This window comes from Pteropus medius, unplaced genomic scaffold (assembly GCF_902729225.1).
Source record: "Pteropus medius unplaced genomic scaffold, Ma_sr-lr_union100, whole genome shotgun sequence".
Lineage (NCBI taxonomy): Eukaryota > Metazoa > Chordata > Mammalia > Chiroptera > Pteropodidae > Pteropus > Pteropus medius.
Window position 1 is genome coordinate 8,997,584 of NW_024349803.1, and position 27,336 is coordinate 9,024,919.

Below are 27,336 nucleotides of genomic sequence, written 5' to 3' on the forward strand. Positions count from 1 at the left end.
CCAGAATAGCCAACACAATATTGAAGGAAAAGAACAAAGTTAGAGGACTGACACTACTCAACTAGAAGACTTTTCATAAAACTACAATGTAATCACTTTGCAATATATACACATATCAAATCGTTACACTGAACACCTTAAACTTATACAATGTCATATGTCAATTACATCTCTATAAGGCTGGGAAACAAAGCTATAGTAATGAAGACATTGTGGTACTGGGAAATGAATAGATACATAGATCAAAGGAACATAATAGAGGTCCCAGAAATAGACACATATAAATACAGTTGTTTGATATTTGACAAGGTGCAAAGGCAATAAATACAGCCAAGATAGTTTCAACAAATGGTGCTAGAACGGGACATCCACAAGCAAAAAATATTAATCCAGACACAGATCTTAAATATATCAAAAAAATGAACACAAAATGGATTACGATCCTAAATGTAAAACATAAAACTATAAAATAACACAGGAGAAAATCTAGATGACCTTGAGTACAGTGAAGACATCTTAGATACAAAACTAAAGGCAAGATCCCTGCAAAAAATAATTGATAAGCTGGACTTCATTAAAATTAAAAACTACTGCTTTGCAATAGATACTGTCTAGACAACAATCATAGATGGGAGAAAATATTTGCAAAATATACATCTATAAAGGACTATATCTAACATATAAAGAACTGTTAAAACTCAGTAAGAAAACAAACAACCCTATTAAAAAATGGGCAAAAGACCTGGACAGACACCGTGCCGAAGAAAACACACAGATGGCAAATAAGCATATGAAAAGGTGCTCCATATCATATGTCATCAGGGAAATGCAATTAAAATGAGATACTACTATACACCAATTAGAATGACCAAAATCCAGAACACTAATACCAAATGCTGGCAGGAATGCAAAATTGTATAGCCACTTCTGGAAGACAGTTGGGCAGTTTCTCACAAAACCTAAACATACTTTTATGCAATCCAGCTACTACTGCATTCCTTGTTACTTACCCAAAGGAGATGAAAACATATTTTCATAAAAATCTGAAGAAGCTTTGTTCATTACTGCCAAAACTTGGAAGCAACTAAGATGTCCTTCAGTAGGGGAACAGATAAATAAAACTGGTACATCCAAACCATGGAATATACAATGCTAAAAAGAAATGAGCTATCAAGCTATGAAAAGATATGGAGGAACGTTAAATGCATATTACTAAGTAAAAGAATCTGAAAAGGCTACATACTCTATGACACTCTGTAGGATACTTAGATGCATAGATGTCACTATACTTTCATTTAAACCAAAAGAATGTACAATAGCAAGAATGAATTTTAATGTAAACCATGAACTTTGGGTGATTATGATGTGTCAAGGTAGGTTGTAACCAATGCACCACTCTGGTGATGGATGTTGAGAATAGGAGAGGCTGTATATGTGTAGGGGCAGGGAGAATATAGAAATTCTCTATACCTTCCCCTCAATTTTGCTGTGAACCTAAAACTGCTTTATGAAAATAAAGTTAAAATAAATAAAATAAATATATTAAATTAAATCATATGCTTCCCTGCTAGTCTAGAAGACTGCCCTTCTCAGGAGCAATCAAGGAGGGAACTTCTGAGCTGTAAGACCCCTGGCTGACTGTGTGTCTAAGTAAACACTATGAACTGTGATAGCAGCCTTTAAGCCACACACATACATCCAACAGTAAAAGGTATAAATCTAATTGGCCAAGGAGGTTTAAGTACAACATTTGACTAATAAGAGCTGTATGCTGATACAGAGGTGATCCCTGGGTACCCAAGCCAAATGATAAAAAATAAAGGGAAAAAAGATTTGAACAGGGACAGCAGATGCTGCACACTCCAAGAGCAACAGACTTCACAGAGTTTGTTTATCCAAGTCTCTAAACAAATAAACAAATGACCAAGCAAACAACATGAATCTCAAGGGTGGGGGCAGAGAATCAGTATTAACAGTAGGTACATTATTTCACAATGTACCATATATACAATATATTACCTAAATTTTCAGTTTTCAATAAAAAACTATGAGACATGCAAAAAAAATTGGGAAATGTGACCTATACACACCCATCCTTTGATTTATGCCATATTTTTTTACGTGAGACTTTTTACGAGCTAAATATCTCTCCCATTTATGCAGATCTTTTATACGAGGTTTCCATTTCATTTTATGCAGTTCTTTTTCATTACCATTATTGGTGATCACTCTAAAAAAAAATAGCTTAACTCAGCAACGTACAAAGAACTAATACTAACACACAATTATTAATGATCGTTTATTGGATGGCAAATAAAAAAGCAAAGGTGACTACTGATGTTTTTCAGGAATGGCTTTACAAATGTTTTGCTGTAGAAGCTGAAAATTATATGAAGGAAAAATGTCTTCCTTTAAAGATACTTTTACTATTAGATAATGCACCTGGGTCATCCACATAATTTAGAACCTCCAAACATAAAAGTTGTATATTTGCCACCAAATACAACTTCCTCAATCTAACCTTTAGATCAAGGTATTATTTGCACTTTTAGGATTAAATATATTAAACAGAATTTTAATATTTTTAATAAACTTGAAGATAATGAATCCCTTAGAGTTACAGAAGTCTGGAATAAATACACAATTTTAACTTATATCAAGAATACTGCTTTATTACTCAGACATTAAAAAAAATGAAATCCTACCATTTGCAACGACATGGATGGACCTAGAGATTATGCTGAATGAAATAAATCAGAAAGATAAATACCATATGATTTCACTTATATGCGGAATCTAAGGAACAAAAAGAACAAACTAATCAAATCAGACTTTATATAAATATAGTGGACAAACTGGTGACGGACAGAGGAGAGAGGGTTAAGAGGTTGGGAGAATGAGTTGAAGGGTTAAAGAAGTACAAATTAGTAGCTGATACTTGGTCACGGGGATGGGGAGCACGGCATAGGGAATGCAGTTAGCATTAATATGATGGCTAGGTGGAGGGCCAAGGGAGGGAGGGAGCAACTGGGGGCATCATTTCACAAACTATATAGATATCTAACCAATGTATTGTATACTTGAAGCTAATTTAAATAAATAAATTTTAAAAAATTAAAAGAAAAAAAAAAAGAAAAAAGAATACTGCTTTAGCTTTGCATGATATAAAGCTGTAAACTTTAAATGCTTGCTGAAAAGCGATATGGCCAGAAGTGGTTGTACCAGGGAATATGGTTCCATCAACTGAAAAGGGATTAATTGGCATTATTAATTTATTAAATAAATTTCAAGAAGGCTCTGACAATTTGAATGTACACATTAACAATTTACTGGTTGCTCATGAATTAACTCATAATGAATTAATTCACTTAATATCTGAAGCCCATTCTACCAATGAATATGGCAGTGACCTTGAATCAGTTTAATTCACTGCAGAAAATATTTACAAAACTCTTCAATTGGCCACAAAACTGGAAATTTTGATCTAGATACTGATCCAAACATCCAATGAGCTTTAAAATTTCAAAAAGATTTTTAAAAATATTGCAGCAAATATTGAAGAATTTATGAAAACTTAGCAAAAAATGGGGTTGGAAAAAGATCATCCAAAAAAAACCACAAGTAGTGAAACCGAAGCAGTAGTTCCAAATATTTCGAGCTATGAAGATAGTGACTTTGTGCCAATTAAAAAGAGAAGGTTGATTGCTTTAGATTACAGTACAGATATCGATAGCGAATAAAATTTATTTTCTGAATTTTCATTAGCATTGTTTTGTGAAAATATGCAAAATAAATATTTTTATGACTTATATTGGCCTGTTTCTTTAGTATTTTTTTTCATATTGGTGGACTCTTTTTACGCAGTTTTCTTCCATATAAAAAAAGATGTGTGGAATAGATAATCCACATAAATCAAAGGATGAGTGTATAGCGAAAAAGAAAAAGAGAAAAAGCAATAGAACTTTGGCCCAAATTACAAAATAATGATTATATATATGTTTAAAGAACTAAAGAAAACCACATCCAATTAAAAGTATGATACTCTCATTTAATAGAAAATATGAATAAAAAGATAGAAGTGATTTAAAAAGCAAATGGAAATTCTGTAGTTGAACAGTACAATAACGAATATTTTAAATTCACTACAGGGGCTCAAAATATTTGAGCTGGAGAAAAAGTTATTAATCTTGAAGATTTTTCAAGAGATTATGCAATCTGAAGAACGAAGAAAAAAGAATGAAGAAAAATGAACAGAGCCTGCGTGAAATGGGAGGTATCATTAACTACGATGTCATGTACAACAGAGGAGAAATAAATTTGAAGAAAAACATTAATCCACATATCCTCAAAGCTTAATAAAGTCCAAGAACAAAAAATGCAGAGGGATCCACACCCAGATGCATCATAGGCAAAATGCTGAAAGACAAAGATAAAGAAAAAAATTTTGAAAGTAGTAAGAGAAAAGTTACTCATTACATACAAGGGAACTCCAGTAAGTTTAAAAACTGACTTCTCATCAGATACAATGGAGGCTAGAAGGCAGAGGGATAACATAGTCAACATGCCAAAAGTAAAAAACTATCAAACAAGAATCTTATATCTAGCAAAACTACATTTCAAAGCTTAAGATGAAATGAAGGTACCCCCCGATGAACGAAAGCTGAGAGAATTTGTTGCTGGCCGGCCTGCCTTACAACAAATACTGAAAGAAGTTCTTCAGGTTGAAAGCAAATGACACCTGAGAATAAGGTGAATTTAAATGAAATACCAAAGAGTGCTGAAAGGTAATTATTAGACATTTATAAAAAACAATATAATTACATATTTAATTATCCTTTATTCTTTTAATTGATTTAAAAAGCAATTATATAGAACAACATGTATTACTAGATTATTGGGCCAATAACAGTAATATATTTGCCAATAAACCCAAAAGAAATGGGTGGGAATAAAGATGTACTAAAGTAAAGAAATGATGCCAGGTGGTATTTCAAATCCATAGCAAGAAATGTAGAGAACTAGAAATGGTAAATAAATAAGAAGGTTAATAGACCACACTATATAGTTGGCTCTCTTTCCTTAGCTTATTTAAAAGACATATGATTATATTAAGTAATAATAATAATAACAATGTATTGTTGAGTTTGTAATATACTTAGATGAAATATATGTCACAATAGCACAAAAAAGGGAGGGAGTAAGTAGAGCTATACATAAGTAAAGTTTTTAGTTTCTTAGAATAAATTTGAAGTAAATTTTGGTAAGTAAATATGTATATTGTAAGGCTTAGAAAAAGCACTGAGAAAATAACTAAAAAAGTACAATTAAAGACTTTTGAAGGAATGAAATGTTACACTAAAAAATATCCATTTACTATAATAGAAGGCAATAAGGGAGGAAAAAACAAAGACAGACATAAAGAAAATAAAGCATATAATGGATTGGAAAAACAAACAAACAAACATGATCCGACTATATTCTGTATACAAGAAACACCTTAGATTCAAAGACAAAAAGGCAGAAAGTGAAAGGATGAAACAAAAGGTACAACATGCAAAAAGTAACTAAAATAGAATTGGAGTGGTTATACTAGAATCAGACAAAAATTACTAGGGACAGAGAAGAACATTTTATAATAAGAGTCAATCATATCATATCAAGACATATCAATTGTAAACACCTAACGACAGAGCCCCAAAATACATGAAGGAAAAACTCACAGAACTAAACTAATAATTCAATAATAATGGTTAGAAACTTCAATACCGCACTTTCAATAATGAGTAAAACAACTAGAGAAAAGATCAATGAGGAAATAGAAGACTTGAACAACAGTATAAACAAATCTATAAGCCAAGTGGATCTAAGAGACATCTATCTATAGAACAAAACTCCACTCAACAGCAGAATATACATTCCTCAAGTATACATGGAACATTCTCCAGAATAGACTACTATATGTTGGCCCATAAAACAAGCCTCAATAAATGTAAAAGGATTAAAATCATTCAAAGTATGTTCTCTAACCACAACGGAGTGAAATTAGAAACCAATAACAGAAGGAAAATTTGGAAATTCACAAATGTGTGGAAGGTGAATAAAATACTCTTGAATAACCAACAGATTAAGAAGAAATTACAAGGGAAATGAGAAAATATTTTGAGATGAATGAAAACAAAAATGCACAATACCAAAACTTATAAGATGCAGCTAGAGTAGTGCTAATAGGGAAAGTATACCTATAAATGTCTACTTTAAAAGTTTTCAAACCACCCCACCTCACCCTACCAATACCCAAAAACACTCATTCTCTATCATATTACCCTATTTCAGTACCTGAAATTCTTGTTTGTATGTTTATGTTGTGTCTCTCTGTATTAGAACATAAGTTTTCTGAGGGTAGAAACTTTGTTCTTATTCACTGCCTAACCATATTAGAACAATACCTATAGAATAGTAGTACCTAACCATATCAGGAGCTTAATAAATGTTTTCTGACCAACGTCTTTCCTTAGCACTATCACTTGTATTTAGATAAGCTTTAACTGTCTCTCCAAATTTCTGTTCATTTAGCATATTATTATAACAGACTCATCTTTCTAACAATTTATAAAATTTGGGATCCATTATAGAATTTCTCTTTTAAGTTTTGTAAATAAAACTTATCCCATCAACATTTTTTTGAAAAATGTGTATTTCTTTCAACTATCATTATAAAATAGAAAATAGAAAAAAACAATCTTGAAACAAGTCAAATTAAAAAAATAACACTAAAATATAATTAATATAAAAAGGAAGAAGAAAGGGTTACACAATGGTTAAGCCAATGTTCATATTTCTTTGAATTGCAGATTAAGAAATCATATCTACTTGCGTCATCTTGCAAATTTTAGATTCTGAAAGGTGAGCAGTGAAACAACTACACAAAAGCTTGAAAGAAAACTATAGTTCTTTAAAATAAATGATCAGAGCTTATATTATCAATGGTAACTATATCTAGATAATTGGGTTTTTAAAAAAAAAAAAAAATTAAAATTACAATGGTGTCATGATGAAAGCCACTTCTGCAGTGTGTAACTTACACAGTCTTTTTGTCCTGTCGAAGAAGTTTAGAAGAAAATTCACTTAGTACTTCCAGGAAGGCCAGATTAGGAGGTGGATATTCTTGTCCTTTCTGATTTTGATATTTAAAGGCAAATTCTATGCCATCCCTAAAGTAAAAGAAAATATCATTTTATTTTTCCATTTAGCTAGTGCAGTTCTCTCAATGGGCTAGAATTTCAAAAACAGATGGGAAGGAAGTGAAATCATCACTGAAAAGTAGTAAAATCTGATAAATTCAAATGGTAAAGTAATGTTAATTGTATGACATATCTGCATAATAATCTTTAATTTTATTTACAGTAGAAACTATGAGTTGTGAAAAATAATTTAAAAATTAAACAGGCACAAAGCTAAATTCCTGTATGTATCTTTTAGGGATACGAGAATACCCTGGAAAGATTATATATATTGTCAGAAAATTTCGTTATTAGAGTTGGTCATAGTACCAAGCAGTTCTGTGAGTTTCTGTAAGGTACTTAAAATTTTGTCACTCAATTTTTAGTTATGAAATAAGAATGACCAAATCAGCACTGAAAGTGGTTTTAAATCCATGTCTCCCACTATTTTTCACTGATAGACCAGATAAGAATATTTTGTTAAACGTTACTTTCTATACTTTATAAGATGAAAAAAATGCGCAGTTTAAGTTATTTTCAAGTAAAAATGGTCTCCTAGTTGAGAATGACTATAGACAATCTCTAAAGTTCTTATAACTTAAAAATGCATTTGTCCTTTAAAAATGGGTCAAATAACAGTTATTTTAGTTAAATACAGAATCTAGTAAACCAGATTCTGTATAATAGAAAGTGCTTATTTAGCTCACTCACTTGTGAAGCGTGGCAACTGCTTCTCGTGTCTTGATTTGGTCCAGTCCAAATGTAAGGGCAAAGCGACGTGCCAGTTCTTTAATGCCACTGACATGGGCAGATGTCCTATCTAGGTTGGGACCTTGCTCTTGAACAAGTTCATTAAACAACTGGTAGAAAGAAAAATAGAGAGGAAAAAATACAGCTAAGAAATATTTATTTTATTTATTGTTAAAATAGGTAATATAACTTAAAAATATTTAATAGGCATTTGGTGAAATATCTATTTCCCTCTTTGCATTTAATTGTAGCCACACTGTTTCCCTTCTCCAAGTCATCTACTATTAGTTTCTTGAGAACATTTTCATGTTAGTTGTGTGATTAAATTCAAACAAAATTTTATTTTTTTTAACAACAAAAAAATACATTTTGGGTTGGGAAAAAAAGTTTACGGACATATACTATGTATCCATAAACATCTATGCATTCTTTTTGTTTTCATTTTCACAGCAATGGCAATGAAATATAGGGTTCAGAACTTTATTTTTTCATTTATTAACATCTTAGACAAGAATATTATACAAAATACCAGCTGGATATATACGACTATGATTTTTCTCACCCAATAACAAAACATACAAAAAAGTTCTTAAGCTGGGTAAAGGGGTTTTATAAATTATATATACATTACATATATTTTATCAAAATAACAACAAAAACAAAACTTTGGAGTACTAAAGAATATAAAAGCAATCATCATTCTACCACCAAAGTTAGAAACAACTGTATCTGTACAGATCTTCTTTCCTGCCTATTATGACCGATGAACACTACAGGTTTTTAAATAAAGCCATACACTTTTTATGTAGTGGATCTCATTCTTACCTACATGCAGCAGTTTTTCTCCTGTGCTTACTGTTCTCTCCTGAATCATTAACTATTCCCTCTGCTAGATGTATATCCTAACTTCTTAATTCCATCTTCTCTGCCAGCACCTTCAACTCATTTTTCTCTTTATGGCAAAGATCCTGAAAAGTATTGCTTACATTTGTATTCTTCACTTACTCACCTCCCAGTCTCCCAATTCACTCTAATCACACTGTCCCATTGAAACAGCTCTTGTTATCTAATAATTTTGTTATCAACCATTTTGATAAACTATTACCCAGCAATAGTTTGGCCTGGCCTGAACTACTTACTGTGCCAGGACGAGAAACAGTTTTTCCAAAGACTTTCAAATTTTTTAACAAATAATTGTTTACCAATTCTTGGACTTCAAAAGTTTTTCATAGGTAGTTGTACACAATAGTCTTTAACTTTAAAATTTACATTTAAAATGGACACAAAGAATATATTTCCTTGTATAAAATTCAAGAAATATCAAATAAAAGTTCTCCTTTCTTTTTCCCAGTAAATATTATTCTTCTCTCCAAAGGTAATCATGTTAAAGTTCAGAAGTTTTCTAGAGCAGTTTAGAAACACTGATATATTTCATACATGAAGTTTTTATTTTTATATAAATGGTATTGTACTACATATTTTGTCCTAAAACCTGCTTATTTTTCATTTAATATTTTGTCTTAGAAATCTTTTAGGTACTTAAGAGTATCGGCTTATTTAACCATTCCTCTGTTGATGAACATCGAGACTATTTTCAAGTTTTCAATATTACAGAAACTGCTGCAACAAAACACCTTTTACATATATAACTGTGTGCTCACCTACATGTGTCTATTAGATTAATTGTAGCAAAATACTGGTTTAAAAAGTATACCTTAAATTTTGAAATATACTACAAAATTACATTCTAAGGAGATAAAACCAATTTCTTTCATAAGAGACATTTTCTTTCACATCTTTTTCAATCATTGGTATTGTCGATCATTTTAATTCATGCCACTCTGTTCGGCAGTGATAAATATGTCCTTGTTTTAATTTATATTTCATGAATTATTGATGAAGCTATGCCTCTTTTCATGTTTATTGGTTTTTAAGATTTCTTCTTCTAAAAAGTGGCCTTTCATATCCTTTTTTTGCTCACTTTCCTATGGGTTATTTTCTTAGTGATCTGTACAATTTGTTAAGTATGATTAAAAATACTTTCCTCAATTTATTATTGGTTTTAAACTTTTTTCAGAGTGCTGATTGATGATTAATCTATTTAAGTTTATACATATCATCAATTTTTTATTTTGTGGCTTCTTTCTTCAGTAAGGACTTCCCTACTCAAGGAGAGAAAAATATCCTATTTTGTTTTCTTATAAACTTTTAATTTTTAACAGTTATATATAAGCCACCTTGTACTTATTTTGGGTGGAAACATGTTATGTAGAGTACTAAAAATAGCTATTTTTTCCAAATACATAGTTAATTGACCCATCATCATTTAATGAACAGGCCCAATCCCTTCCTGATTTGAAATGAGACCTTTCTAATAGAATCAATATATACGCACATACCTATAACCCCTCCCCCTGAAATATCTGTATTAATTTACTAGGCATTTGCTAGGAATCTTATTTATGCAATATATGTGCCATATTTTCTTACTGAACATCACTGCTGCCCCTTCTTCATTAAATACTTTAAAAATGCATTTCTGTATTTTTTTTAATGATTATTTTAAATATCCTATTTGGCATTTCATCTGGTCCAAGAGTTGACCACCTTAGAATCTCATCTATTTAAAATATAAAGTATCTTCCAAAAAAGGGCCATGTAACATGTGTTTTTATCCCAGAAAGTATCCATAGTAATATACTGATATAATGACCTAATTTAAACGAGGTAAGGTACCTAGCACATACTAAGCACAAGGAACTGCTCAATATACTAATTCCACTTCTCATCTCTTGCCTTTCAAATTTCTTACCTGTTGTAAACTGAGAATGAGGGTCTTGGCGCACTGAATTTTATCAATCTGCCTGGTTTTACTCAGTGTTTCCTTGATAATATCACCATAGTCATTGTAATACTGTGGAGAAAAGAAAACATAGCTTTAAAATTATTGAATCTTCTTTAGATAAAAAATGGGTTGATGAAAAACATAGAAAGGTGAAGTATTTAATTTCATCTTAAACACGAGAGTTTAAAGTTTTTGTATAAAGTCACAGAAATACATATTTGATATTTAAGATTATGAATAGCTAATAAAAAAATTGGTAATTCTGAGAGGTGATAAAAGGTGAATGAAATACCTAATTTTTAAATAAACTTTTTAGTTTTTATTTAAACATTTAGAGCATGTCCCATTAAAGATGGATGTATAGTCAAATGTACATACAGACTATAAAAATATATCTTGAATTATTTTCTCCATGTGGTTTATGCTGCCAATTTATTTTTTAAATAATATTTTAATTTTTCAATTATAGTTGGTGTACAATATTATATTAGTTTCAGATAAATGACACAGGGATTAGATATTTATATAACTTACAAAGTGATCATCCTATTAAATCTAGTACCCATCTGACACCATAGTTATAATACTATTAACTATATTTCTTATGCTGTACTTTATATATCCATTACTATTTTGTGACTAGTTTGTACTTCTGAATCCCTTCACTGTTTCGACTCACCCTACTAACCTCCTCCTATCTGATAACCATCAAAATGTTCTCTGTATCTGAGTTTACTTTGTTCTCGAGATTCTTCATGTAAATGAAATCATATGGCATTTGTCTTTCTCTGTCTGACTTGCTCCACTCAGCACAATACCCTCTAGGTCCGTCTATGTTGTTGGAGATGGCGAGATTTTGTTCTTTTTTTTATCATTCAGTATATTCCATTCTGTATGTGTACCACCTCTTCCTTATCCATTCCCCCGTTGATGGACACCCCAGTTGCCTCCCTGTCTTGGCTATTGTAAACAATGCTGCAATGAACATATGGATTCACAAGTCCCTTCAAAGTAGGGTTTTGGTTTTCTTTGGATAAATACCCAGAAGCAGGATTACTGGGTTTTTCTTTGTCTCTTGTTATGACCTTTGTTCTAAAGTCCGTTTTGGTAGGTACAAGTGTTGCTGCCCTAGCTTTTTTCCTTGTTTTGTTTTCACTTTCATGAAATATCTTTTTCCATCCTTTTACTATGTGTGTTTTTTGATCTGAAGGGGGTCTCTTGTAGGCAACTTATGTAAGGGTCTTGTTTTCTTATCCAATCAGCCACCCTGTGTTTTGATTGGAGCATTTAATCCATTTACATTTAAAGTAATAGGAGGGAGAGATGTAGTTAGACATTATTCATATTTTTTTAAATCTTCTTCTTCTTCAAGAAGTCCCTCTAACATTTCTTGTAATGCTAGTTTGGTGTTGATGAACCCCTGGTTCATTTTCTGGTCTGGGAAGCTCGTTTATCTGTCACTGAAGTTCTAAATAATAGCTTTACCGGGTGGGTCGCGTAATCTTGGCTGTAGGGCCTTGCTTTTCATCACTTTGACTATTTCGGGCCAATCCCTTCTGGCCTGCAAAGTTTCTGTTGAGAAATCAGCTGGCAGTCTTATGGGAGCTCCCTTGGAGGTAATTAACCGCTTTTCTCTTGCTGCTTTTAAGATTTTCCTTGTCTTTAACCTTTGGCTTTTTAATCATGATGTGTCTTGGTGTGGGCCTCTTTGGGTTCATCTTGCTTGGGACTCTGTGGTTCCTGGGCTTGTATGCCTGTTTCCTTCACCAGGTTAGAGAAGTCTTCCATCGTTATTTCTTCAGAAAGGCTTCCAATTCCCGGCTCTCTCTTCTCTTTCTGGTACTCCTATAATGTGAATGTTGGTACACTTGATGTCGTCCCAGAGGCCCCTTAAACTATCCTCACTTTTTTGGATTCCTTGTCCTTTCTGCTGTTCTGACTGGGTGTTTTCTGCTACCTTATCTTCCAGATTGCTGATCTGATCCTCTGTTTCATCTTATCTACTGTCAGTTCCCTGTGATGTAGTCTTCTATTCAGTTATTGCACTCCTCATTTCTGACTGGTTCTTTTTTATATTTGCTGTCTTCATTATGTTTTCTGCAGCTTTGTTAAAGTTCTCACTGAGTTCATCTACTCTTCCCCTGAGTTCACCGAACATCCTTATAACCAGTGTTTTGAACTTGGCATCTGGTAGATTGCTCATCTCCATTTTGTTTAGTTTTTCTTCTGGAGCTTTGTTCTGTTTTTCATTTGGGACATGCTTCTTGGTCTCCTCATTTTGGCTGCCTCCCTGTGTTTGTTTCTATGTATTAGGTAGAGCTGCTGTGTCTCCTGGTCTTAGTAGAGTGGCCTAATGGAGTAGGTGTCCTGTGGGGCCCCATGGCTCAGACTCCCCGGTCACATGAACCAGGTGCTCTGCATGCGTGTCCCTTGTGTGGGTTGTGTGTTCCCCCCTGCTGTAGTTGAGTCTTGATTGCTACTGGCATCTCAGCTAGAGGGACAGACCCTCTTGCTTACTGGTTGTGAAGACTAGCCATGACTACAGTAGAGGAACTATTGTGGATGGGCTGACCCAACTGAATTTTTATAATCTTCAAAAATATCTGTAATAAACACATAGAGAAGATGGGCAAAAAGCCACATCGCCAATGATCTATAACAAAGGGTAGCAAACAGCTACTAGAATACTCACAAAAAGATAAAAGCCTATAATGAGCAGAGGTGTACAAAAATTGCTAAAGATGATGAAAGCCTTGGCTAAGACTCGCTTCTTGAAACCAATGTAGTATTGTTAAGTAATGACAAGGAAAAACCATGGTAAGCTCATATTTATCCATCCAAACCCTGTTTAGACATTAGTTTAGGAAACCTTCTCTGGTTCTTCTCACTTAAGTCTTTCTCTATATGCTGTGCTTACTTTGTAATTTATACATCTATCACTATAATAATCTTGCTGAGGCTTTATGGTCCAGTACAAAGAACTAAGCCTTAGAGCTAAAGAAATCCAAAATGAAATCCAAATTTTTGCTACTTTAAAAGTTGTGTGACTTTGGAAAGTTACTTGACCTATCTGAGCCTTAATTTCTTTATCTGTATATGGTAATATTTTTTACCTCTCAAGGTTATTGTAATCAACAAAGATAATATAAAACCCGTAGAAGAGTGTCTCAAATATAAATAGCACAAAGAAAAGAGGCAGCTATTCATTATTTTATTATATTTACATTTCAGTTTCTCTATTAATCTATAAGCTTCTTAGTACAGTAATCATATCTTTTCTAAATCTCACACTGCAGTTGTCAGCAAAAAATTAGTTACTATGTCATAACTAGAATTGGACCACACCTAAACATGGATAGAGACATAAGTGGTTCAATATTCTGAAACTGGGTAAAATAAAACAGTGTCTTTGATATGAGAATAAGGGAAAAAAATAGTGTTCCTTCTTATCTGTGTCTGTCAGGGTATATTATAAAGATTTCTGAGCACTGCTTTTCTAGAGAGTCAGGAGCAAAATGGAGCTTGTGGAAAGAAGAGCAGCCAGGAAAGTAAGTATCTATCAAAATCATATGAAGAATGGGTTAAAATACTTCAATACTTCCTTACTTCCTTCAGGAAAAAATCTAAACTTCTCATATAGTATATAAAGTCTAACCTGTCACTTTCTTTAAATCTTATCTTTGGACTTGTTCTCATAAGGAATCTGTGTTGCTATATGAAATTACTTGCATTTCCTCCAAACAATTCATATTCTCTTGTGATGTTCATGAAGTTCAATCTACCTATAAGTCCTTCCACTAATTTTTTGCTTGACTAATTTATGTTTATTGTTTTAGACCTAGTTCAGAAGTCACTTCTAAAAAGTTTTCCTTAACCCTCATATTTTTTAAGAGTGGGTATCGGGTCTTATATATTTCAGGGAACCCCTACGTACTTCTATTATACCATAATGCAATTATTTAATTACTTGACTATTTACAGCTTTAGACTGGATTAAAGCAGGAAAAACAAAAACCTTTTATAACTTTAGTGCCTGGCAGACAGCATGGTACACAGTTGATATACTTATAAAATATCTGAAGAGATGTCGTAAGGAAGAGAGATTAGCTTTCTTCCATGTTGATCTAGAGAGTACATGGCCTCGAGAAAATAAAAAAGCATTCTTTCATATAAATGTGAGAAACTCCTACTTTGTGGAATTGATACAATGGTACAGATTGATAAAAAGCTTATATTTATAAATAAAAGACTCTTAAATGTTACAAAAACCATCAATAATATATACGTAAAAGCTGTTAATTTTAGCTTGTCATTTTTATGTTTACTTGCAAATTTCTCTGCCAAATAGAAGAAAATAAAACAACTAAACTATACCTTCATGTAGTGTTTAAAGATGTCTGCAGCTGCATGCATGTCAACAATATCATAAATGATAAGTTTGCTGAAGGCAGCAAGTAGATTTCTTCTTTTATGTAAGGCCTCAATTTTATTAGCTTCATCTTCTTCATCACCCTCTAACCACAGAAAATAAATGGGTTATGAACTTTGGCCCCTTATCCAATGTAAAACAAAGTAGAAAATCTGTATAATTAAAACCAGCTTATATTATAACTTCACAAAAATGTACAATTCAGTTTTAAATGGAATAAAAAATGTTAGCTATACTGTGTATTTTAGGGTGCTGTATTTAGTCACACATTTATCAAATACTGGGCACTAAGGTTCCTATCTTCTAGGAGGTAGTCATAGCAAAGATCGAGTAAGATGAGTAAACCATATGTAAAAAGATTATTTTTTTCTGCTATTTTTGTCATAATAATGCTGCTGTCTGTTTACCTTAAAATGGTTGATTTTTCTTATTTCAATATTCCTTATATGCTAATACATTTCTACAGAAAAGAAATTTCTGGAAATTTTTAAGACAAAGCGGAAGTTTTCATTTAGAAAAATATATGAAGAGTAATGAAAATATATGGGGGAGTTAGTTTTGAATGCTTGCTCTAAACATGGTTACAATAACAGCTGAGAAATAAAATATATTTTGCAAACCATGTTATATACATATACATTGTTTTAAAAAACCTATCACATACTTTCAAAATAAGTAGTGTTTCTTCCTCAGTTTTTTAATTCTCAGGCCCCACTGTCTTGTCTATTTCCAATCCTAGGAAATCTTTCTTTACAAGGCTAAAGATGATAAAAGTTACACTTGTTTTAGGCTCTGTAGTGATCTTTTCATTTCTTGGCCTGTCCCTATTTGAGGACAATGTTCTTTCTTCCTTTCTCCACATGTATAGGTACATTAAAAAAAAAAAAAATCCTTAATTTCTCTTCTTCTCTTTCTACTAATTGGTCCTGCTGTGAAGCATCAGTGTTTTGAGAAGCTGGAAATCTTTCTGCTCAAGACAGGCAGCAGGTAAATTTTATCTTCTGAGATTAATGTGGACTGTAAATTAAGATACTTTGTTTCAGTCTAGTATTTTCTAACATATTAAGTAAATAACATTATAATAGCATCAAATAGATCTGTGGATCAGATATGCCACACAGATCTTATTTTAGAGAGTTTAAATCATCTACTTCACAAATAACAATTCTATATAACACTTCTTTAAAATGATTTATATTCAGTTTAATTTTGCCAAGTTATCATTCTGTAGGCTCAGCACAATTTTGATTGGTGAGGTCTGTTTGATAATAGTCTTTTTTTAGCACTTAATATCTTAAAGTTATATTTTGTTAATTTAAGTAATATATTATGACTACCCAAGAACAGAAAGGAACTCAGATGCTTTCTTTCAGAAAAACCGTGGACCTGGATATGGGTTGATTAGAAACAACATCCGTTCCATGTATACATTTTGCACGTGTGTGAAACGACAAATGTACACAATTATTCATTATAGCAAAAGAAGGAAACTTTACTGTGTACATTTTTATTCTTTTTGGTTTGAACTACAAAAATGAATTATTATTAGTCTTTTTTTTTTTTTTTTGAGAGAAATTCTGGTATTTTTTAGTATTGAATTTGAATTTTTTCTCATGTCTTTTAAGGCTGGTAAACGCAGATCAATATTGAGAAGATGATAGCTACAAATACCCATGCTCTGGTTCTCCTCGTCTTGGTCAATGAAAACGTGATCCATCACAAAACTGAGGAGTTCAGACTGAAGTCCAGTATCTGGATTAAACACCAAAGGCTGAAGGCCCTCCCTGCCACCTGTCATTAATTGGTGGCTAAAAATCATCAAAAGATCACAGAGTAACATGAAAGCCTGGAATGCAAAGGGAATTCATCAGTAAAATACTGTACAAATATAGCTATGAACACAAATCAAAATTAATGAAAACATACTAAAGTATAATTTAATAATAGTACTATAATAAAAATTTTGAGTATTTAGATTCCAATTACTTATTTTAACATTTCTAAACTTTATAAAACACTAGTGACACTTAAGATCCAACCGCGCCCCCCCCATATAATCTATCTCTTTTACTTGGCTATATTAAGTCAAAATAGCTGATTAAGAGATTTTTGACTTAAATTTAAAAAACAATGAGTTAAACTCAACTGTGGAAATATGAAATTGATGCAATAAATTATGACAGGTTAGAAATTAATCATATACTGTTTAATCAATTAATAAACATAAAGCTTAAGATAAACTAAATTCAATAAATTACAATGGAGTACTGTAAATCTGTAAGCTGCTATTTTGAATTCTTTTAAAAATCCAATGTAAAAAAAGTCTCTAACAGTAGGTTTAAAATTGAATTCAAGACCACATAAAAACCAGTATCTAAAAGCTTCCCAACAAATTTAATCCCTTAAGAAAACTTTCCAAGCATTTTCCTGAAGAGAAAGTATTATAGCTTTGTTGTCAAATTTGCCCTATTTAAGGGATGGTATGAAATAAACTTGTCATTAGTTTTTTGTAACTAAAAGATTTTGTTGTTGGATAATAGAGGGCTCTGATATTTCAAAACAATTCCCTCATCCTTCTCCAAAAATTGGTTTCTATAGGAAATCACAACTTTGGCATGCATTTGGAGACTACTGTATACTTTGCTGTCCACCTCCAGCAAGAATCATAGCAATTCATGCTCTGAGTACACAACCATGAAATCCATAAAAATATGAGAAAGCCACTTGAAAAGAGAAACATAAAAGGAACCCAGGGTAATTTTTTTTTTACCAAGGCCATAGTTTGGGATATTGCCAAACAGTGATGGTGCAGAAACACTGAACTTTTGGTTTAAATGTCCAGAGCTAGGCAATTTTAGACAGTGCTGGTGGAGCTTCAGAAGAGTTAGAGAGTAAGGTTTAGGGAAGACCATCTCTGTTCCCATTTTAAATTAGATGCTGATAACTCAGTAAAGACCTGTGATAACCTATTTGTAAGAGACAGTGAAGGATAAGTACTAGTTTATATTTTAATTACTCTTTTTCTAGTCCAACATCATAAAAAAAAGTACAGAAAAGGTTCATTCTGTTTTATATAAAAGTACGTCCTAATAGAAGAAAAGTATAATTAAGTAGTTTACAAAATCACTTCATGGAAATGGTATTGTCTTGGGCTCCACTCCTTCCCAAGGGATGAGGAGTCTGGTGGACCAATGGTATATACCCATCTGTATTCCTACTTCCTTGCCCTAACAAATCTAATTCTGCTGCCAGAGTCTGCACAAGCTTCCTCATTATGCACACTGCATCCCTAGTGTGCATACTTGTAGGTCCCAGGATTGTAAAGGAGCAGCTGTTTGAGGGGGTGATGCTGATAAGTTTGGACATGTGGGCTGATGTGTTCACACACATGTGTGAGAAGTTCTTCCTCTTCTTACATGTTCTTCAATGAATTTGCTTTATTTTTATTGAGAACTCTTTAATAATTTCTTACCTGTTCTTTCACTGGAGTATTAACATTAGATAGGCACTGTTGGCAAACAGCCAAAAAGGATTTCACTGTTTTCCTCAATACCAACAAATCCTCCTGTAAGACATATTCAAATTTACAAGCATGAATTACAGTATCCTAGAAAATTGATGAAGAAATAAAAAATAGAAAATAGCTAAACTGGTATATTGTCAAGGAAATTCATAAAACCAAATTTATTGTTGGGAACCAAATCATAGTTTATCCTAGTTATTCTAATGGAAGGGGAAACAAAACTGATAAATCCCACACACTCAATTCCTTTTAGCTATGCAATGCTCAGTATGATTTTCTCCAACAAATTTTCCTTTATAAACATGTTTTACTTAGGCTGATATTAAAATTGTTAAGTTATTCCTATAACACTTACTAGGTGGTAAGTTTTAAGGTGAGGGAGCGCAGTAGCACACTGAAAAAATCAATTAAATAACATATGCATACTGAGTTTCTCCGATATTCTCAGCATTCTGCAAAATGTCAAGGGAACACAGATAACTTTAAGACATACCCATGCTCTCAAAGAATTCCTAGCAGGAAGTTAGACCAATTAGAAAATAAGTGTTCAATTTTGTTTTCCATTAACTCTATCAGAGAGAGATGAGCTGGAGGGACCTTCATAGGTAGATGGACTGTAAGACTGGATGGGTGAATAGGATTTAATTAGTTGGGCACATAGCATTCAGTGTCAAACATTTGAAAAGTATAAAAGGAAATTTGAATTTATCAAGTACCTATAACGTGTCAGGTACTAGTCTGAGGAATTATTGTCATATAATTTAATATTATGTCCATTAGAAGTAGTCATTAGCAAGGGTTTGAAACCAGGATTATCTTATATTAGAGTTCATGTTCTTCTTACTAATGAGCAAGATGCATGAAATAATTCAGTATTATGTTGACATTTAAAACAGTAATGAATAGTAATTAAATGAGCAAAGGCAGATATAGAAATCATTTTTTTAAAGTATTCTATTAAACTATAATTCGTTAAGCTAGTCTTTTGTAGAGATAGTACTTATTCCTTTTTTGGATCTTTACATCCTAAATAATGACACTTAAAAAATTATACATGTTTCCTTTTGTTTACATTAGTATACAAGAGATAGGATAAACTCATCTTGTGCAGAGTAGTAAGAACAATGCCTTGCAAACCTTTAATGTAGCTGTAGATAAACATCCAATAACAAACCTCAACATTCCTTGACCTTTAATATCAAAGATTCACAATGTATTAGGGGAAATTTACAATGCACAAAATCTTAATGGTCCTATAATCCAATCCCAGCTTTGCTTTCTTCCACTTTCATGTAATTTTCCTTAAGGTTCCCTCAATTTCAAGTGCATAAAAGAAACTGCAAAGACTATTATTCTTCAAAGCATTTGAGATCTTGCTTCCTGGCAACTGGATGTTTCTTATGTCGACAACACGTTATTAAACTTTATTTTTTCTCTGCTAATCTGTCCCATGTCAATTTGATTAGACCAGCCGTAAGAACCTTAAAGAGCAGAGGATGACTTTTCCTCCCTGACACTACTAACTAGCTGTGTGGCCTTAGAGAAATTATTTTATGTCTGAGAATTACAGATTTTTACAATCTATAAACAAGAAGTCTGAACTATGTATTCTCTGAGGTTCTATGGCATTCTGTGCTTCTGCTGAATTAACTCCTAGGCACTCAAATCAGAACAGATAAGAGCTAACTGGCAAATCTCCCGTTAGTCAAAGGATGGATGTTCACTATTCCACTGCTAGTACCTAGAATAGTGCTTGGCACATGGTAGCTGTTCAGTAAGTATTTACTGAATGAAATGCAAGTATTTAAATGATACCATAATCCTAGGGACAAATGTGAAGTGAGTTCATTTTATCAAACAAGAAACAGAGCTTAAAAATGATGCTAGGAGGTATAAATGTTCCTTTATTCCCTTAAATTTCTTGGTTAGTATGCAAAGAAGTAGTCTAGGGAACCAGCTATCTTTGGAGTTAGAGGCAAAAGATTCCTTTAAAGGTCAATCATAAAGCAAATGTATCTTATGCAACATGTTAAAGTAACAATTTAATTTTAGAGATGAATTTTAGAGATTATTACTTGTTAATTCATCTGAAGAGCTGTAAATTTAACATCACAACTAAGTAAGCAGTCTACTGATGACTAATCGGTAGTAGTATTTAAAGAAACTCTAAATAAATAGGAAGCAACCAAGGAAGCAGAAGCTGGAGGCCTTCTTTAGTAGCAAAGTTTGCCCTAGATTTGAATGCAACTTAATTATTATTTGAGTGATCAAGAAAGTCAATTTAATTGTAATCAGATTTTGTGGATGAAAAGGGGTCTCTAATAAATCTGACATAAAGTAACCTTGCAGAATGATCTGATCATAAATTCCTAACTTGACAGGTCATGGTGGGTATAAAAAGATTTATGTTTGCCTTAAGCAGGTCCTATCCACTGTTCTTGTGCATCTAGGTTAAAACACCTTTGAAATGCCTGAGTAATCCTCTTTTTCAGAGCCCTAAAGTGTGACCATAATCAAGGAAGCACATAATCTTGTTAACCATTCTGTAATTCAATCGTAGAGTTTGCCCTGCCTTGCTTTATCCCACCTTCTTGTACTCTTCCTTAAGTTCCCTCCCTAATTCCAAATGTATAAAAAGAACTGCAAAGTTGTCTTCTGCAGGAACAAAATTTTCCTTCCCAGTTTGGCTCAAATAAATAAACTCTTATAAAAATTCCCTATAGGTTTGGATGTTTTTACATAGACAATTCCACTGAGAGAAATACAAATACCAGCAGGTTTAGCTAAATGGGCACAGATACTATATATTTAACAGAGTCAGCTAATCTCGCATAGTATATCCCTTTGAATTTAGGTTCCTGTGGATTTCAGAATGTGCTTTTATTCATCCCACGATTTTCAACTTCATTATGCTGGCATCTTACTACATTTCATTTGATTTAAATAGTTGGAATTATGATTCCCCAAACTGATTTTCTCAAGAAAAGGTAGGCAGCCATTACTGGGACATGTGGTAGTATGTTTAGAAATTTTGAGGATATCAAATCAAATTTTTAAAAGGTTAAGAATTTGCCAGTTTAAAACTCTAGTATTAAAACAAGTTTCATAGAGTGGGCTTTATTCTTAATGACCCCTGAAAAATAAAAATAGATAATGTTTAAAAGGAAAAGAAAAAATAAGAAAATTTAAAAACATTCTCAATAGGGCAGATAAGAATTTAGTCTAAATAGCAAAAATTAGCACATTTACTTTGAACTACTTTAAAACAGAAATCACTGACTGTTTCACTTGTGAGAAAACTTGTTACGGTCCATATATTCTGGCATGGAATACCTTCTCTCCGGCTATTATAGCTGTCAGTCACTAAGAAAAAAATTAAATATGCTTAATTTACACAGAATAGAAGCACTTTATATGCACTATTTCATTTTTCTGGGCTAGAATTTAATAATAATAAAGTTAACATTTACTGGCATTTACTATGTACTGGTACTATTCTAAGGTTTTCACATATTAATTTAACTAATCCTTACTATGATGAGCATAGATATTATTATCACTCCCATTTTACATATGAAGAAACTGGCACAGAGATGTTAAATGCAGGCCCAAAGACACATAGCTAGAGTAGAGGAATTAATTAACCATAACAATTTGCCTCCAGAGTCTATGCTCAATAGACGCTGAAAAAGAAGCCAAGATTATCCAAATTGCAATTTTAAGAAACTAGAATGTTTATAAAGTACTTCTACTACTTTGAACACACAAAATTTTTAGTAAATCTTTCTATACTGCATACCTGAACTATAAGGGTAAACAATGAAGGCAAAAAGTGAATAGAGGAGTAATCTACTCCTTTTTCTCTCTCAGTCCACACAAGCTATATATGGGCTAAGTATATAGTGTTTCCTTTCAAATCCTTTTTCCTAAATGAAACAAGTATTTTTCCTTATTTTCAGAAAGCGGCTGTGCAACAAGAGTACTTTTTCCTAAAGTAGCTAAGGAAAAAATTCAAAAAGGTCAGATGATAGCTTTAGACTGAGATTTAAATGATAAGATCTTGCCTACATTTTTTTGTATCCATTTTATAAGTTGTTTCACTAGCCTGGCTAAAGTTTTCTTTTCTTTTCTTTTTTGCTTCATCTAGTGAAACCAAGAAGACGGAAACCTAATACACTTAAATGTGAAAGGGCTAAAATAATTTCAGTTTATCAGTGATCTAGTGACAAAGATAAACCTCTTTCAAGGCATTAAGATGTTTTCAAAATTCACCTTGGTCAGCAAAATCTCAGCAATGAAGAACCTTATTAAGGCTGGCACAGTTGAGATGGTAAATTTATCATATAAGCTATATTAGAATTTTTCTCAAAGGCCAAAGCTGAAACTTACCTTAATATCTTGGGAAGAACAACAGATATTAAATGCAGACTACCTCTTAAAAGCCAACTATGTCAATATGATTATAGTAGTCAGTGAGGAAAGAGAAGAGAGTTTAATTCCTACACAAATACATACAGATTTTAAATGGGTGACTCCTTTTCATTTTTATCACAATTTTGTGTCTAGAGGAAGACCAGATTTAGTTGTTTTTTTATTCACAGCTAAGAAATACCATTAAGATAATATAAGCCAGAAACTGAAGCCATAGAAAAACTAGTAACTGCAAAATACTAGTTCAACACCATCTTACAAATATACATTTTTAGAACAGGCAGAAATAAAACAGAATAAAGTAGTAAAATAAGGCCCTAAAACCAGGTCAAAGATCTTAGAATATTAAAATAAAGCCTGTTAAAAATGTAGTGATCAATTTTCATATAAAAAGGGGACACAAAAGCAAAGTAGTTACCCAGAATAGGCAAATAGGGTTATTGACAAAGTCTGGTAACCAAAACCAAGGGGTTACCTTACTAGGCCAGAGAATGGCAAACTTTCTATGTAAAGAGTCAAACAGTAAATATTTTAGGCTCTGTGGGTCCTTAAAGTCTTTGTCATAATTAGTTAACTATGCCACTTGGTTTCACTAGATGAAATCAGCCCTAAACAGCATATAAATGAATGAGTATGGCTGTGTTCCATTAAAACTTTATTTACAAAAAGTCAGGGCAGATTTGGCCCACAGGCTATAGTCTGCCCAGTTTGTACTAGGCTATAAAGTTCTTTGTAGGCATAAACTGTTGTGAAAGAAAAAGGGGCCCATACTAAACCTGATAAGCTCAGAGAAGGCCTTACAAACTTATAGACTGAAAATAACCATGTAGGATGGTCTGAACATAAATTCCCAACTGAAAGCGGGTCATGGAAGGTGGTCACGTCTTAGGCCTGTAGCTTCTTTGACAAAGGTCAATCTTAACCTTAAGTGAGCCTATTATCTTTCTGCATCTAAGATAACATACCTTTGAAATGTCAGTGTAATCTTTTCCAGACCCCTCAAGGCACAATAGCCTGGCACCAGAACAGACCATAGAACCTCACTGTTATCTTGCTCCCCCAATATCATCTCTATGTGCTATAAATGTTATCAACTATGCTATACCTGCCAATGTAAAAGCAGTATGTTTCTCTATTTTGCCTTTTTATCCAAATCCAGAGACTTCCTGGCTTTGTTTCTCCTGCCTCCTTAATCTACTACCAATGGAGTCCATGTAACTTCTCTTTATGTCTTCTTTTTTTCTAATGTATAAAAATAAGCTGCAAATCTGCCATTCTCAGGAGCATTTTCTCAATCCATTGAGATTTTGCTTCCCAGCAATTGTTGTCAGTTGGCTCAAATAAACTCGTAAAAATTCTCTATTATGTTTGGATATTTCTTATGCCGACACTGTGTTATGTTTATCAGTATTTAGCACCATTACTAACACATAATGAGGCTCATTAAATTACTTTTCAGATTAACTGAATTATCCATATTAAATATGACAAGAATAGATGAAACTAAATTCATTTGGACCACACCAGTGAGAAGAGACAAAAGCCTTTGCATTGTGGTGGGGTAAACCCTACATACTACCTTTGAAATTGCTTTCTTGTATGAAAAACTGCTACAAGCTTCCCTTTTGGGGGGTAAGAACAGAATGTATTACTTTTGTGAATACACAGTAAAATAACTACTGAATATTTAAACCCCAAATGTATACCTAGTTTTCAGTGTTGTTCTTGGCTATCTGAATCTCCACCTTCTGACTCCTGCCATTGCCTCAAAGGCTAATCCACTCACTTATGATTCAAGAACCCTTAAGCTGCCTACTGTAGTTCCAAAACATCTTCTGATGTCTCTTTCCTGTAGTGTACGAAGATGAAGAAAAATAAAGGAGTCAAGAGGGACAGTGGAAAAGTAGTGACTGGTAGAGCCAAAGTGAGAGACCTGAATTCCCAAATTATTCTCCCATAACACATGGAGGACAAAATCTATCATGCTGTATCCCAAACCTACACTAGCTCCCAAGCATATTTACATATTCCTCTAGTCTTAGATAATAGTTGATTTAGTATCGATTCTTGGTTTTGGTTCAGGAGAAGATTAGATTAGGACTGCAATTTAATGCCATCAAAACAACAGTTGTTGTTCACTAAAATACTTTTTTCAATTTAATCTTCCCAACAACCCTATCCAGCAGTGAATATCGCGTTAGGAAACTGAAGTTTAAAGGTGAAGAAATGAAGCCAAAATTTGACCTTAGATTTGACTTTAAAGACTATGCTCCAACACACACACACACAAAATGCTGGAAATATACACTATTTATAAACCGGGGCTTCTTATACATATAAAATGGTTCGACGATAAGAAGTTACTTAACAAATACTTAGTAATTACAGAACAGTCATTAGAAAAAACATTTTAAAGATAAAAAACCTACTTAGGAAGGAAAATGCATTAGTATATCACTTAGGGGATAGTAAACAGGGTAAGACAACTATTTCCTTTCTATTCAAATAAAGGGCCTGATAGGAAAGTAAATGTCTATCATTAATTTTGGTGGAGAAAAATCTCTATCTCTGTACAAGAAAGCAGGAAGTATTGTTTTGTTTAAATATTCTTAATGTTGCTTTAGGCCTCTGATTAAAACACATTTTTAATTTATAATAATTGTTATTTAGAATACATCTTCTCAGTCCTGGCTCCTTACTTAGATCATGTGGTATCAAATACCTTAAGGAGTTTTGAGTATTTATAAATAAGGTGTTTTAAAGACCACTCTTCCTGTGTAAGTAAAAACGGCATCCAACTGGACAGGCTAGTGATACTGAGGCAGCTTTATGCTGTTCTTCAAAGGGTAGGTGGGTATTTCTTATCAGAAAGCAAGCTTCAAAACCGGAGGCCCAGGAATAGGGTAGTAAACACAGCGTAACATTCTTAATGGCATGTTGGAATCATGACTTGTAAGTTCTTTTCTAAGTTGAAAATATTTACTTTTGGCTTCCAGTGGTTTTTAGAATGTTAGAGTTGGATAAAATTTTGGAGAACTTCAGAATCTGGTATAAACTGCCATCTGCTTTTGTATGTCAAAAAAATTTTTTTAAAGAACATTTTTAGAGCTGAACAAGAAACAAATATATGACAAGACTTGGATCTTTCTCCCCTAACTTTCCTAGACCAGTCGATCAGGCAGTTGAGATAGGACATAATATTAAAAGAAACATAACTATCAAAGAACAACTCTGAAGTCACGGAACAATCAAAAGAAAGGCTTAATACTAACTAGATAGTTACTGAGGACAGAATTCTCAAGAAATAAAAGGTAGGGGGGAAAGATTCTGGAAGAAAAGAATGAAGTAAAATGGTTTTACACTACTAAAAATTTGTTCCTAGAGGGAAAGCTATTCTTTTCCACTCTTGGTCCCATTCCTTCCTCCTCCCAAAGCAGTTAACTCTGCAGAGAGAGGAACTACAGGTATTTTGATACTACAGGAATTTGGGACAAGGACTTCAATGAGCTAACATTCGTATTCACAGCTATTTAAAGGACTAGATAGGGAAAAGGAAGAAGTGTAAAAGAGTGTAGATTTTTCTACATTTGAGCCTACTTCTAGTATGTTCCTAGAAATGTGTGTTTATATGAAGAACAGAAAGGTTAAATGTGTCTGTCTCCTCACGGGTCTGGTCACCTTCACCCCAACACCTCATTTCCCTAGTCTGGAGGCAAACAAGTTAGAATTTGCAGAGCAGATCCTTCAGTCAAGAGGGTAACGGAACAAATTTTGCAGCTAACCACCTCAATAATAATTTGACTTGTAGCTATCAGAGGGATGGTGACTTTAATTAAAAAAAGGAACAGGGCCAGGGACCAGAAGGCACGATTGTTTGCCCCAGGCCCTCTCTACTGCTGTCTAGAACAGGAACATGCAGAGTAAGGCAGAGAGCACTGCAAATTTAAGACTACACAGAGAAGAACAGCTCCTCCCAGTAGGAAAAACAAGTGAAGATAAATTCTAGATCTCCAGGCTGAAAAAGGCAATAGGGGCATTATTTCAGCCCTAACTCTTATTTACCTGGCTCTTTAAATGTCTTTGTATATTGACCATAAGGAGCTGAAGGAAGAAGGATGTTTTCTGCTACAAAGAAGAT

At 32.9% G+C, this 27,336-nt stretch overlaps 1 protein-coding gene across 3 annotated transcripts in view; it reads right to left on the bottom strand.

The window, feature by feature from the left end:
* STAG1 (STAG1 cohesin complex component) overlaps window positions 1-27,336 on the bottom strand; it is a 326,589-nt gene that overhangs the window by 23,641 nt on the left and 275,612 nt on the right. For all 3 annotated transcript variants that reach the window (XM_039837228.1, XM_039837229.1, XM_039837230.1), the window contains 6 exons: window positions 18,717-18,809; window positions 16,916-17,090; window positions 15,190-15,329; window positions 10,783-10,884; window positions 7,932-8,080; window positions 7,083-7,211 (listed from right to left, as the gene is read on the bottom strand). In XM_039837228.1, coding sequence (XP_039693162.1) covers window positions 7,083-7,211; window positions 7,932-8,080; window positions 10,783-10,884; window positions 15,190-15,329; window positions 16,916-17,090; window positions 18,717-18,809 — 788 coding nt within the window. The remainder of the gene's footprint in view (window positions 1-7,082; window positions 7,212-7,931; window positions 8,081-10,782; window positions 10,885-15,189; window positions 15,330-16,915; window positions 17,091-18,716; window positions 18,810-27,336) is intronic.